Here is a 15,997-nt window from a genome sequence, read left to right as displayed (position 1 = left end):
CTTCCATTTTCTGTACATCATTTTCTTTTCTCTAATCACAAATCATCTTCTACCACATGGCCGCACTGGAGTCTTTCTGAGCCTACTCTGGCTCAAGAGACTGCCCATAGCACACAAAAAAGATAATACATCATGATCAAGTGGGTTTCATCCCAGGAATGCAGAGATGGTTTAAGATTTGCAAGTCAATAAATGTGATAAGTCACACAAACAGAATTAAAAACAAAAAGCACAGATTATCTCAATAGATGCAGAAAAAGCATTTGAAAAAAATCCAGCATCCCTTATGGTAAAAACCCTCAACAAAATAAGCATAGAAGGGACTTACCTCAAAGTAATAAACGCCATATATGACAAACCCACAGCCAACATCATACTGAATGGCAAAATGTTGAAAGTCTTCCCTGTGAGAACCGGAACAAGAAAAGGATGCCCACTTTCACCACTTCTATTTGACATAATACTGGAAGTCCTATCCAGAGCAACCAGCAAGAGAAAGAAATAAAGGGCATCCAAATTGGAAAAGAAGTCAACCTGTCACTGTTCACCAGTGATATGATTATATACCTAGAAAATCCTAAAGACTCATCTAAAAGGCTCCCAGATCTGAGGAACAAACTCAGTAAAGTCTGAGGTTACAAAACTAACATACACAAATCAGTAGCACTGCTGTACACCAAAAATGACCATGCTGAGAATCAACTCAAGAGCTCAATCTTTTACAACAGCTGCAAAAAAATAAAATAAAATAAAACACCTATGAATATACTTAACCAAGTAGGGGGAAAGACCTCTACAAGGAAAACTACAAAACGCTGCTAAAATAAATAACAGATGATATAAACAAATGGAAACACATCCTATGCTCATGGATGGGAAGAATCAATATTGTGAAAATGACCATACTACCCAAAGCAATTCCCATCAAAATACCATCATCATTCTTCACAGAACTACAACGAACAATTCTAAAATTCACATGGAACCAAAAAAGAGCCCACATAGCCAGAGCAATACTAAGCAAAAAGAACAAATCTAGAGGCATCACATTACAACGCTTCAAATTACACTACGAGGCTACAGTTACCAAAACAGCATGGTACCAGTATAAAAATGGGCACAGAGACCAATAGAACCGAATAGAGAATCCAAAAATAAAGCCAAATAATTACAGCCGACTAATTTTGACAAAGCACATAAAAACTTAAATTGGAGAGAGGACACCCTATTCAATAAATGGTGCTGGGAAAACGGGGAAGAATGAAACTGGAGCCTCATCTCATACTTTATTAAAACATATCAGCTCCCAATGGATCAAAAACTTAAATCTAAGACATGAAACCATAAAAATCCTAGAAGATAACATTGGAAAAACTCTTCTGGACATTGGTTTAGGCAGAAATTCAGAACTAAGACCCTAAAGGCAAATGCGATAAAAATAAAACAAATAAATGGGTCCTAATTAAACTAAAAAGCTACTGCAAAGCAAAAGAAATAGTAAGCAGGGTAAACAGATAATCCACAGAGTGGGAGAAAATATTTGCAAGCTATGCATCAAATAAAGGACTAGCATCCAGAATCTATGAGGAACTCAAACAAATCAGCAAGAAAAAAACAAATAATCCCTTCAGAAAGTGGGCTAAAAACATGAATAGACATTTGTCAAAAGAAAATATACTACAAGCCAACAAACATTAAAAAATGCTCATCACAAGTCATCAAGGAAATGCAAATTAAAACCACAATGAGATACCACCTTACTCCTGCAAGAATGGCCATAATTAAAAAGTCAAAAAAACAATAGATGTTAGTGGGGATGTAAATTAATACAACCACTATGAAAAACAGTAGGGAGATTCCTTAAAGAACTAAAAGTAGATCTACCATTTGATCCAGCAATCCTATTATTCGGTATTTACCCAAAGGAAAATACGTCATTAATGAAAAAGACACATTCACGTGCATGTTTATAGCAACACAATTTGCAATTGCAAAGATATGGAACAAACCTAAGTGCCCATCGACCAACAAGTGGATAAAGAAAATGTAAAATGTATATATCATGGAATACTACTCAGCCATAAGGAGGGACAAAATAATGTCTTTTACAGCAACTTGGATGCAGCTGGAGGCCATTATTCTAAGTGAAGTAACTCAGGAATGAAAAACCAGATACTATATTTTCTCCCTTATAAGTGGGAGCTAAGCTGTGAGATGCAAAGACACACAGAGTGATGAACTTTAGGGGCTCAGGTGGGAAGGTCGGGAGTTGGATAAGGTAAAAAAGACTACTTATCGGGTATAGTGTATACCGCTCAGATGACAGGTCCACTACAATCTCAGAATTCACCACTAAACTCATCCATGTAACCAAAAACCACCTCTATGCCAAAAATGATTGAAACATAAAATTATAATTAAAAAAGAGGCTGTCCAATTTGCAAATTTTTCTTTGCTCTGAAATTATTCATGAATCATTCTTTAATTAAATTAAACTCAGTTAAATTTAATTTGGCTAAGGTTTTTCTTTTAAAAATAGACTAGAAAAACTAAAATTTCAGAAGGAAAATGGTCATCAATGAGTTGAGGTTACTGGTCATGTTTTTCTCTGGGGACATTTGCTAATTCTAGGCACAAGGAGACAATCCAGCTTGGCTCAGGCAGAGGATTCTTAAGGTAAGAGAAGGCACCAACAGAATATTTCATGCTTGTAAAATCTGGCAAGACGAACAGGAATCTAAAAAGCCAGAGCCTGATTCCCCTATGGGTGATTTGCTGAGAAGTGGAACAGCATGAGAGCTCTCAAGTTGAATGAGAAAGAGTATAGGGTCCTCCGTTGCACCCTACTTTCTTTCTGTGTCCTGACTGCTCTGTGATCCAGCCAGTTGCAGGTGTTTTGTAGCAGAGTTGAACCCAAACCTGGGACTTGAATATTCCTAGGAACTGATAAAGATACCTAGGTTGCTGCCTACAACACTGAAAAAGAAACTAGCCCTGGCCCTGAGCCAAATTCCTTAAACTCTCATATAAACTCCATACCCTGACCCCCTCACTGCAGTCATACCTAGGTAGAACACCTGTTTTCTCTTGCTGTCCATTTTGAGGACTGCTGCAGCACTCTATATGTTTCCCTAATAAATGCTTTGAATTGACCACTCTGGCATTTAGTGTTTCCTTCTTTCTTTGGAATCCCAACTGGCCCCATCTCTGGACAGTTTGGGGCATTCCCTCATAGGAAATCTTCTGCCATTATTTTTAGGGGTGATTCTGGCCACAGGTGTGATGGGGTGAAACATGCTATAGTCTCTTGGTGCTTAGAACTTGAAGTTTAGAAAGAGGGAGAAGGGGCTTGCAACAAACACAACACAGTTCTCCCCCTTAAGACATTTGAATAAGGTTTAACATTTGATTGAGTATGAAACAAGGAATGAACAATTGCAAACTGAAAATTTTAAAACAGTATCATATACAATAGTATCAAAAAACATGAAATACAGAACTAACAAAACATGTGCAAAAGTTGCATGTTAAAAATTTTAAAACATCATTGAGAAAAATGAAAGAGGACCTAAATCAAAGGAGATATACTGTGTTCACAAATTGGAAGATTCAATATTGCTAAGATGCCAGTTCTCCCCAAATCAATCTATACTCCAATGAAATCTAATCAAAATGCCTGCAGATATTTTTTTTGTCAATATCAATCTTTAATTCTAAAATCTGTATGGAAAGGTAAAGGAACCAGTGTAGCCAAATCAATTTTGAAAAATGAGAACAAAGTAGTAGAACTCAAGCTACCAGATTTCAAAATTCACTGTAAAGTTATCAAGAAATCAATTTTATGCTGTTAAAATCACTGGCAGTTCATTTCAGAAAAAAACACTATTCATATTTTTCTGGAATATTCTGTTCTGTTGATAAATCAGAAACATGTATTCACACATACAGGATCAATTCATTATTGACAAAAGTGCCAAGGTAAGTGGAGAGAGGAGTCTCTTTAACAAATGGTTTTGGAACATTCACCCTTATGAAAAACAAATACACCTCAACTCTTGCCTGATGTTATACACAAAAATTAATTCAAAATTCATCAAAGACCTACATGTAAAACCCAAAGCTATGAAACTCTGAAGAAAACATAGAGGAAAATCCTGTTACTTTGTGTTAGGCCAATGGTTTTTAGATATCACACAAAAACATAAAATAAAAAATTAGTAATATTGGACTTCATAAAAACTTTTGACTTCAAAAGACATCATGAAGAAAATTGAAACCAGCCCAATTTCCTCATAGAACTGATGTTTATGGTCTTTTTAAAGAAACAAAAATTGGCCCTCCTGATCTTAAGCTTGAAAGTTAAATTTGTCTTATCTGAGTTCCTTTCTTAGAAAACTGACCCTCAGGCCTCCTAGATAGTATAAAGGAACTGAAACTCACCAGATCACCACATCCAGACAATGAGACACCAGATTCCTCTTCCTTACCCCTCCCTAATTCCTGTTTTCTACATTCTTTCCCTGGTATTTAAATTTCCAATTTTAGTCAGTTAGAGAGACAATTTGAGACCTATCTCCCATCTCCACAGCTGCAGCACCCAAACAAAGCCTTCTTCCCTGGCAGTACTCTTTGTCCCAATGATTGGCTTTCTGTGCTGTAAACAATGAGATCTAGATCAAACCCCTGGCATTTCCATAATAAAATGTTTTAAAAAGGAAAGATGTGTCACATACTGGGAGAAATTATATGCAAATTAAATATCTGACTTTTGTCATATATGTACATATATATGAATGATATGGGCAAAAGATACAAACAGAAACTTCACCAACTTTACCAAACTTCTTCACCAAAGATACAATAACAAATAAGCATGTTATTCAACATCATTAATCACTGGGAAATGCAAATTAAAAACAGAATGAGATACCCCCACACAGCTATAAGAATAGCTAAACTTAACAAAATTATCACCTGCTAACAAGGCTGCAATTTGGCAGTTTCCTGTAAAATTAATACTTATCATATAACCTATCAATCCTACTCCCAGGTATTTATCAAAATAATTAATAACATATATCCATACAAAGACCTGTATGGGAATATCTATAACAGTTTTACTTATTCATAATTACAAAATACTGGAAGCAATCCTAATGTCCATTTGTTTGTGGTACATCCATTCAATAGAATAGTACATAGCAATGAAGAGAAATGAGCTACTGTTACATACAACATGGCTAAATCTCAAAAGCAATATGCTAAATAAAACAAGCCAGACAAAAAGTGCTATATATGTTATAATTCCATTCATATGACATTCTGGATAACACAGAATCAGAAAACAGATCATTGGTTGATATGGGCTTGAAGTGGGGAAGAAGCATTGACTACAATGAGGTACAAGAGAACTTTCTTAGCTAAATGGAATCATTCTATATACTTATTGTGGTAGGTATACATTATGGTTTGGCTGTGTCCCCACACAAATATCATCATGAATTGTAACTCCCTAATCCCCTTGTGCCATGGAAAGGACCCCGTGGAAGGTAACCGAATCATGAGGGTAGGTTTTCCTGGGCTGTTCTCATGACAGTGACTAAGTCTCACAAGGTCCGATGGTTTTATAAAGGGGAGGTTCCCCTGCACACACTCTCTTGCCTGCCGCCATGTAAGATGTGACTTTGCTCCTCCTTTGCCTTCCACCATGATTGTGAGGCCTCCACAGCCATGTGGAACTGTGAGTCAATTAAACCGCTTTCCTTTATAAACTACCTAGCCTTGGATATGTCTTTATTAGCAGCATGATAACAGACTAATACAGTACAGAACTCTATATTTTCCAAACTATACACATAAAAGTTCATGGAACTGTACACATAAAAGGGGTAAATTTCACTATATGTAAATTATATATCAATAAATCTGACTTTAAAAAATAGCTAAGAGCATACTAGGAAAAATATTAATTTTAATTATGTCTCAACATAACATACAAAGCACCAATATCCAGGGTATGCACAGTACTCCTACAAATCAATACCAAAAGGATCACCAAATTTAAAATTGGGTGAAGATAAAGTCAGGCAACTCACAGAAGATCTAGGAAGTAAAATTATAAAGTAATAACCATTATTTTCCCATCAGAAAAATAAGACTTTACAACCAATAAATCAAGTGTTGATGAGTCTGCAAGGCAAAGACCTCAAAGAGTTGCATCAATGGGGATGATGAAATTTCAACTATATTCATACTTGGCTAAATTGAAAAGCAGAAAAATAACCTTTTAAAGAGTAATTGTCTTTGCTATTACAATCAATGGACCTCTGCCTAGATGAGCTGAGGTGGTCCTGAATACTCTGGTGAGTTTCATCAGTGCTGGAATAGTCAGTTAATCCTTCCAGACACCGGAGGTATCCACAAAAGATTCTAAGGATTTACCCAACCACCAAGCAAAGAGTGATGTCCAGATAACCACATAAATGGTGACAGCCCCTTGATATTTTGAAGGAATAAACTCAAGTGTGAAATGAAGGCGCAGCAAAATTTAAAAGAACAAAGAAAATGAAACTGACAAATGTATTCTTCTACTAATTCATGTTGATAAATGGGAAGAGTCTATAAATTATAATTTATGCAATTTGCTTAAGTATTCTCAGAATCAAAGCTTTCTAATGGCACAATTTCTGAACTGGGTTGCTCCTGGGTGATTTAAGGAATTTTCCGAGGATATTTTTGACTGTGTTCAACACTGACCTGACTTAAACACTCTTTTAATTATTTATTGTTTATTTTTTAGATGGAGTGTCACTCTGTGACCCAAGCTGGAGTGCAATGGCACTATCTTGGCTCACTGCAACCTCCGACTCCCGGGTTCAAGCGATTCTCCTGCCTCAGCCTCCCAAGTAGCTGGGATTATAGGCATTACAAGCGCATGCCACCAGGCCAGCCAATTTTTGTATTTTTAGTAGAGACAGGATTTCACCATGTTAGCCAGGCTGGTCTCGAACTCCTGACCTCAGCTGATCCAGCCTACGGCAGAGTGAGATCATGACTCCATTCCATAAGATCACCAAAGGCACAGATTCTGTCTTACAACATTTACTTTCTCCTGCAAAACACCTAGGTTAGTACTTGGACCATGAAGTAGGACCTCAGTTACTTTAAGGAGTAAAGAAAGAGAATACGAAAGAGTCCTCTCAATCAAATACATCCGGGTTGACTATTCAGAAATGAAAAGGGCAAGACCCAATAGAGGCAGGGAGCAAGACACTCCAGATAAACAGGTGAGCCCACAGAGAGATCAGGACACCGTGCAGCCGGCACAGGCTAAAAGTCATACAAACAGCCACGCTTTCTGAGCCCAGATTGCTCAACAGTAAAGGCAGGTTAATCATTACGGGCCCTTCCTAGGACCGCTGAGGCTATGATCAGAGATCATACAGATAAAGCACACCTGGGGATGTACTGATCCTACATTTGACCCTCACAGTCATCCTGAAAAGAAAGCTGGGGAAGGAGCTGAAGGAGGGGGGCTTGGCACCTCATTTTCCCAGGTAAGACGGGAAATGATTTATCTAAGGCCTGGGGGCCAATTCGAAGTTGGAAGCAAGGCGGCACCCCCAGGCCTTCTGCCCTTCAGGCTACCTGTCTGGCAGGGGAATCCCAAGAACAAAATCCGAGGTCCCGTAACTTTCACAGGAGTGAGAAGGGACCAGGGAAGGCTGAGGAGGGGAGGGATCTGGAAAGTCTGGGGAACCCCTTGGACGCAGGGCGAGGACGAGGACGAGAAGAGCGAGCGGACGCCCCGGCCAGTCCCCACGCCCCCCACACTTTGACCCCACAATCTCTGCGAGGATCTCTGACCTTGTTGCATTCCGGGTCCCACATTTATTCCACCCCCATTCCCCGCCCAGACCCCGCGTCCAACTCACAGAGGCCGCCGCCGCCGCCGCAGGCGAGGGGCTCCATACCTAGCTTGAAGCCTCCCGCGTTCAGTCTGCGCCGCCGGAGCTGTTGCTGTCTGTTGCCACGGCAACCACGGGGCCGCACAGCCTAGCAAGCGGTGCGATGATTGGAAGAGGCAAGCGTCCATAGCAACCGCCGCCCCAGATGCTCGGTGCATAAGAATTTGGTTTCCAAGGATTCTTAGGACACCACCTCTCTCCAAAGCCACACTTACCCAGGCACTTGTCCTAGTTCTTTAAAGGTGCTTCGTGCATTATCTCATTGAACGCCTGCCTCCCAGTGTTGCTGTGGGAATCTCTTATCTCTACAGGAATTTTTAACCTGCGGTCCTTTGACCTCTTCAGGAGGTCCACGAATACCCTTAAGTTATAACCAAAAGTTTGTGGCCATTTACCCAGTTAGATGGTCCATAGCTGTAGATTCTCAAAGGAGCTGGAACCAGAACTCTGGTTGCCCAATGCCCAAGATGGCGTAAGAGTATAAATCTCTTATGTATTAACTCCATCTTCCTTCTCAGAGACAGCAGACAAATAGAGGGCGGTTCTTCCTAGACTCCATTTATATTTATTCAAATCATGACTTGAGACATTGCCCAAAGACTTTAACTCTTGACCTTCAGTCATTCATTCATTTAATAAATATCTATTGATGACTAATTATGGGTCATATATTTGTCATAGAGAAACTTTTCTAAGCATTGAAAGACAGCAATTGTCAAGGCAATTTCTTGGAGCTTTACTTCTGATATGGGAGACAACAGAAGCATAAACAAGATCATTTCAGATCGTGCTACTAAACAAAATGTTAAGACGTGATGAGCCCAATAGACAGGTGGTTAGGGAGGGTATCTTTGAGGAGACAATTGAGTTTGAGCTGAGATGTGGGAAAACACCAGCTATAGAAGAGGAAAGGAGAAGGCGGGCAGCACAAGAAAAAGCAGCAGAAAGTTAAAGGCAGAAATGAATTTGGAGTGCTTGAGAAAATGAAAAGTCAATGTGGCTGCCTCAAACAGACACACTCAGATTGCCCTTCCCTGGCTCTTCATAATACTATCTACTTCGTACTTTCCTTGCTCCTCTGTCCTCCATCACGCCAATCATGTCACCCTATTTATTTCCTTCAAAGCTCTTGTAACTTTTGATTGTCTGTGAGCTCCATAAGAGACTGAGTCTCCCTTATGGTATCCCCAGCACCTAAAATAGTAACTGGCCTGGTATGGACACTAAATAAATATTAGTTGATTGCATCAATCTACACATCACAATACTAGAAACTGTGGTTGAGTGGGAGACACAACAGAGAACAAGATGAAGACACTTAAGCCTTCGAGAAGCTTAAATGCTTGTGGAATAATTGAATTACAAACTATGTGGGCCAACTAATTGCATTCAGAATCAAATAATTTAGACTGTAAGTACTGTGGGAAGACATTGAAGGATTCCCTTGGCAGTTTTTTTCATTCTTTCAATTATATTTCAGTTCAATTTCACAAATATTGAATGCCTACTCTATGCCAAATGTTGTTTATAACAATGAACGAGACAGACACCAACTTTGCCTACAGAACTTACAGGTTACTGCTATACTGTCCACTACAGTTGCCTCTAGTCATTTGTGTCCACTGATCACTGAATATGTAGCTGGTCCTAACTGGAATGTGGAGTAAGTGTAGACTCCAGATTTCAAAAACTTAGTACAAAACAAGAATGTAAAATATCTCATTAGTATTTTTAATTGATTTCATATTGAAAAGATAATGCTTCAGATGTGTTAAAGAAGACCTATTATTAAAACTCATTTTACCTGTTTTTATCTTTTTTTAATCTGGCTGCTGCAGTGTTAAATTACATAAGTGCCTTGCGTTATATTGCTATTGGACTGTGCTGGTCTAGTGGGAGCTTAATGCTATTTGAATAAACAAGTAAAATCTTGTTGGAAATGTTAAAATAGACATTTTGGTACAAGTATGAAAAATAGCAAATTTCAAATAAAGAAAACAGATAAAGAATTTAAAAAGAAAACAAGTTAGGCAACTCTTAAATCTTCTGCATATTGAAGGTATAAAAGGGTCAGGAGTGGGAGATTAGAAAGAATTTCTAAAGAGGATTTTCATGAAGGATTTCTTCAAAAAGAGCAGAACTATGAGTCCCACCTCCAAGTCTCCAGTCAAAAGAAAAGGGCTTTGAGGAAGCCACTGGATGTTTAACATGTGGTACCTACAGTTCAGGTGGCACAGTGGGCTTGTGTCTGAACCCCACCCGGAAATTCTAAAGGGCAAGAGATATGCTCACTAGTCAGCCGACAGCAGAGCAAAGGAAAAACTGCTTGATTAGAAACAACTCTCCTTCTTCCCCTGGTATTTATAGGTAAAATATGTGTGGGTTTTTTCTATGAAGGAGATGAAAGTCACTCAAGAAAGATTGTGCAGGGTCATTTTAGACCCTTTCCATCTTGCTAAACAAAGAGGTCTCAGAAAAATGAAACTGAGTGCTATGGTTTGAATGTGTCCCCTCCAAATTCATGTGTTGAAATTCAAAGGCCAATGTGATACTATTAACAGGTGAGGCCTTAAAGAGGTGATTAGGTCATGAGGGATCCTACCTCATGAATGGGATTAATGACCTCATAAAAGGGCTTGAGGGAGGGAGTTCATGCCTCTTACTGTTTGGCCTTCTGCCATGTGAAGACCCAGTGTTCTTCCTCTCTGGAGGATGTGGCACTCAAGGTGCCATGTTGAAAGCAGAGACTGCCCACTCACCAAACAGCAAACCTGCTGTTGTCTTGATCTTAGACTTCCCAGACTCCAGAACCAGGAAAAATACATTTCTGTTCTTTATAAATCACCCAGTCTTGGGTATTTTGTTATAGCAGCACAAAAACAGACTAACACACTGAGTATATTGCCCAGTATCTAGGGATCAAGAAAAAGCAAAGAACCAGACAAAAGAAAGACGTGTTTGACCCCAGTAAGAGAACTGCAGGATACAGATTTCCAGCAATGAGAGTAAGTTATCTTGAAAGACTCTTGAAAGTGCCCCACCAGAGGATGTATCAGCTTAATCACAGCAGTATCAGACAAGTAACAACTTTCTTATTGTCTTTTCCTCTCCTCTGCCTATGCCCCAATGCCAAAGAGGCCAGCAAACAGTCCTCCAGCTGAGGGTACAGGTGTAAAGATGTCAACGAACCCACAAAAAAACAACAGAAGAGAGAGAAGAAGGTGGCTATGTTTCCATTCTCCAACTGTAGGTCTCCTGTCTGCAACAGGCCTAAAATAAAAGAGGAGAGAAGCTGCAACTTTTAAAAGTTTTGATTATCACCTTGGACAGAACATCTGAGCAATTGCATTAAGGCTGTGTTTTGACACCTACGAGGGTCCACAAAAGTCTTGGCACCTAAGTGAGTTTACTCAAGGGCAGGGAAATAATTGGCCACAAAGAGGAAATTTAAAGAGAGATCAGTAGACAAATATTAAGTTGCTTTATGACTGTCACCCACAAGTCATGCTTGTTTGGCTCAAGGGCTCCCTAAAAATATGAAATAGGCTATAAATAAAGACAGAAACATGTATTAATCTTGAAGAGTACAGAACAGTAGAAGATGTATAAAGTTAAAGTGCATATTATTTCAGGGAGGAACATGGATTATCTAAAATCACATAGCACCTGCACCTCAGACCTAAGACCAGTGATTAATCTCCCATCCCCAGGGGGTTAGGGATGCTGAGGCTGCAGAGACCAGTGGCCAGCAGTTATGGGGCTGCTCTTCTGAGGCTGGTATATTCTTAGTGCCAGATAGACAGGCAGGCAGGCGTGCAGCCTTCTCAGGAAAAGCAACAGAAAAACAAAAAAGCCATTCAGCTACAAAAGCATAGTGCACTGAAGGTTAATTACACTATTAAAAAGTAAATCAGATTTGAAAAAAAATATATTTTTTTGTTAACTTACATTTCCCCTAAACTAAAGAGGCTAACAGAAAGGATGAAGACTTCTCCATTCTTAATGAGAGCTGCCTGACTCCTAAGGAATACCACATTTGGATTAAGTTGGGCAGAGGAAGCCAGTGACTTTTTTCTAAGGAGTGAGCAGATAATTGAGTCATTGAGCAGTGAAAACTGAGGTTCTTCAGACTTCAGAGTGATTAAGGAAGCTGGTTACACTGAGAGCCCCAACCCTCTGCCTTACTCAGGCAGAGGAGGGTCCTGGGCAAGAACCTGGGTGACACATATCAAGAAATCCTAGACTCATCATTGTAAAACACCTTAGAGATCAACAGGTATAAAACTCTTAGAACATAGCAGTTGCTCAATACATGAGCAATGATTTTTCTATTAGGAGATGACTCGAATTCCACCACTTACTGCCTGTGTAGAGTCTGCTACTTAACCTCCCTGTGGTGCAGTTCCCATTTCTGTAAAAACAGGGGCAACTGCCATATAGGGTTCTTGAAGATTAAATAAGATGATAACAGTTGGGCATGGTGGCTCACACCTATAATCCTAGCACTTTGGGAGGCTGAGAAGGGTGGATGGATTGAGCTCAGGAGTTCATGACCAGCCTGGGCAACATGGCAAAACTCTGTCTCTACAAAAAATATAAAGATTAGCCCAGTGTGGTGGTGTATACCTGTAGTCTCAACTACTTGGGAGGCTTAGGTGGGAGGATTGCTTGAGCCCAGGAGGTAGAAGTTTCAGTAAGCCAAGATCACACCACTACACTCCAGCCTGGGCAACAGAGCCAGACCTTGCCTCAGTCAATCAGTCAGTCAATCACTCAATCAACCAATAACACAAACCAAAGACTTAGCAAATGAAAGCCATCATTATTCTTAATATCATTATTCTTCAGTCCAGTCTTCTTTTTGACATCATCCCAAATAGTCACTCAGCCTCTGTTAAAACTTCTGCTGTTCATTCTGTCATTTATTAAGGAAGCACTGACAGAGAACCTGCTAAGCACTAGACTCTGTGTTAGGTACCGAGAATACCAAGAGGAACATGACACAGTCCTTGACCTCAAGGGGCTCTTGGTTTTTTTGTTTTTAGGTAGCTTCCTTCCTTTTTTTTTTTTTTNTTTTTGTTTCAGACGAAGTTTCACTCTCATTGCCCAGGCTGGAGTGCAATGGCATGATCTCAGCTCACTGCAACCTCTGCCTCCTGGGTTCAAGCGATTCTCCTGCCTCAGCCTCTGGAACAGCTGGGATTACAGGCATGCACCACCATGACCAGCTAATTTTGTATTTTTAGTAGAGATGGGGTTTCTCCATATTGGTCAGGCTGCTCTCGAACTCCCAACCTCAGGTGATCTGCCCACCTCTGCCTCCCAAAGTGCTGGGATTTATAGGCATGAGCTACCATGCCAGGCAAGGATGCATACTTCTTACGCTTTCTCCAACTCAGATCAGGAATCAGGCTGCTCCATTTCTGAACTGCTAAAATTTTTGGAAACTCCTTCCTAAATTAACCCAGAATGTGACTCCCAATAAAACATCTAATTATTCTTACCTATGATGGCCCTTCAAGCTCAAAAACCATCCATCACAGTCCTTTGTTTTGTGGGACAAACTTTCTAAGCATCTTCAGCAGATTCTCATGTGATATGATTTCTAGAAATACTATTTCTAGAAACAAACAACTTCTGTTTCATGTAAAAAAAAAATTCTGCTCACCCTTATTTTGTGAGTAGTCACTATCAGAATTTTCTGTTGATGTTTGTGTGGCATTAATTACAGTTTTAAGAAGACCGAAGGTTCACCAACATTCCTACTTGTCCAGTTGTTCTATTTTGTCTTAGTCAAGTTGTTATAAATTACAAACCAGCAAATGGAAAAAATTGCTGAAAAATTCAAGTAAATTCTAGAGCCTGAAAATGGCTGGGCTTCCTGGGAGACTGATACTAAGAACTGTAAAGTTAAACAGAACCAAGCAGAGCTTGTCTCTTGGTCTCTCTGGTACTCAAATGTCCCTTTATTCTTGCTTCTCTTTCTAGATAAATTTTCTCCTTCACCTTAGACCTGTGTTTTTCTACTTCTCTACCTAAGTCTTGCAAAATAGTTTGTGGGCATTTCTTGAAGCAGCCATAGAAAACTCATACAAGTCTTCGCTGCAGATTCTTAGGAGAGAATCCGATTAGTTTAGGCTGACTCAAATGCAACCAATCCCCTGGTCCAATTATCTTCTAATGGATAGATGAGTCACATGAGATGAGTATGGCTGCTAGGGCCCATTCCTATGTGGAGGATGGCTGTCATTCTCAAGAAAGTGGAGGTGGAGCTACACAGGGAACCCAAGAGCTGCCTTCTACATGGGAGTTCACCAGTCGTCCAGGTCCAAACTCTATCTCCACATCCTGTTCATTCAGCATTTTTGGACCAGTTCTCTCTGCCTCCAACTTTTAACTTGCAAATATTTTTCAAAATTTCCCTTCTTTTTAGCTTCTTGTCAACTCCTCTGCCCCTGCTGTACCCCGCACCAGCATTGTACCTTGCCTTGCTCCCCTGCCAGTTTTCAAACTGCACCAGGCACCTCAGGGGGTACAGTGAACTCAAAGGAGTGTTTCAGGATGTTTTTAATTTTCAAGGGAATCACGGCAACATTTGTCTGACACCGTGTAAACTACTAACTTGCGGTAGTTCACAGTTTCAAAATTAGCTCATTATATTTCTTCCAATGACATCAAATCTCTTCAAAGCTGGGTTTCCAGCAATGGCTATGATGAAAGGCAAGTACCCCTAAAAAATCAATGTGGAACAAGAAATGAGGGTGATGGTGTCTGATCAAATTCCAAGGCTTGAGAAAGTGTTCAGTGTCCAACATGCACTAAATTGTTTGTGTATAAATTCTTACTAAGCTATTTCAAAGCCTAACTACTTAATAAATGGAATTGTTAGTTCTTTCTTCTGGTCCAGCAATGCTGTGAAACAATTACTAAGACTCTAAAAACATTACCCACCTTTTCATCCTTATTTTATTGAGAGTAGGAGATGAAACTGACTCTCATCTTAAGGGTAAGCCATATATAAGCCATCATTAATGCCCCCTAGGAAAGAAGATTAGCTGGACTCTTCTGAACAGAATGACTTTCTGAGATCATTTGCTGTGTCACTTAGAAAATACAATTTTTCTTTGTTTTCTCTAGTGGGAATGTCTAATATGTTCAAGTCAACTCAAAAAGCACGTATTGAGCATTTACTGGGTAGCTTAGAATAAAAAACATGAGACTCGGGGGAACAGAGGCTGGAGACTCAGCTCTACTGTCTACTAACCTTATGCCCTGAGGCTAGCTACTTCACCTCTCTAAACGTCAGTTTTTGCAGCTATTAAAGGGAATGTTCAATCATTAAAAGATGTTATTGATGAATCTACTATATGCTCAGGACTAGACAGAGTTCTCAACCTCTTTTTTTTTTTTTCATTATCCTAAGGAGGCTTTTAAAACATTTTTGTCCTCATTATGCCCTCAAATGCTAATACTATGTATATACTATATACCTATTTGTGTGTTATGTTTGCACTTTGTACATAAAAGAGTAATATATACAACTATCATGCAGCCATAATTATTATTTTTTTTTTGAAACAGGGTCTCACTGTGTTGCCTAGGCTGGAGTGCAGTGGCACAATCTCGGCTCACTGCAACCTCTGCCTCCCAAGTTCAAGCGATTCTCTAGCCTCAGCCTCCCGAGTAGCTGAGACCACAGCAGCGTGCCACCACCCTTGGCTAATTTTTACATTTTTTGCAGAGATTGGGTTTTGCCATGTTGCCCAGGCTGGCCTCAAACTTCTGAGCTCAAAGTGATCCACCTGCCTTGGCCTCTGAAGGTGCTGGGATTAGAGGCATGAGCCATTGCAGCCAGCCAAAAATTAAAAAAAAAATTTTTTTTTAATAGGAAGATGTTTTTGGCCCATCAAGAGCCAACTTTTGCCCCTTGGAGGGTGCTACTGCCCCCAGTGATAACATACATCCTGAGGAGACAAAGTAGGCAAAATTGCTGCCCTCAGAGAGCTTATATTCTAAGGTGAGAAGATGGA

General features: G+C 39.7%; 1 protein-coding gene across 2 annotated transcripts in view; it reads right to left on the bottom strand.

Moving 5' to 3' along the window:
* Window positions 1-8,034, bottom strand: part of LOC108311670 (hydrocephalus-inducing protein homolog) — a 225,281-nt gene extending 217,247 nt beyond the window's left edge. Inside the window, exon 1 of one of the 2 annotated variants that reach the window (XM_017539206.2) lies at window positions 7,935-8,034. In XM_017539206.2, coding sequence (XP_017394695.1) covers window positions 7,935-7,971 — 37 coding nt within the window. In that variant the 5' untranslated portion in view covers window positions 7,972-8,034. The remainder of the gene's footprint in view (window positions 1-7,934) is intronic. The other variant, XM_037742244.1, reaches the window with a different exon arrangement.
* Between the last annotated feature and the right edge of the window lie 7,963 nt (window positions 8,035-15,997).

This window comes from Cebus imitator, unplaced genomic scaffold (genome assembly GCF_001604975.1).
Source record: "Cebus imitator isolate Cc_AM_T3 unplaced genomic scaffold, Cebus_imitator-1.0 Scaffold117, whole genome shotgun sequence".
NCBI lineage: Eukaryota > Metazoa > Chordata > Mammalia > Primates > Cebidae > Cebus > Cebus imitator.
This window is presented reverse-complemented; position numbering and strand designations above follow the sequence as displayed.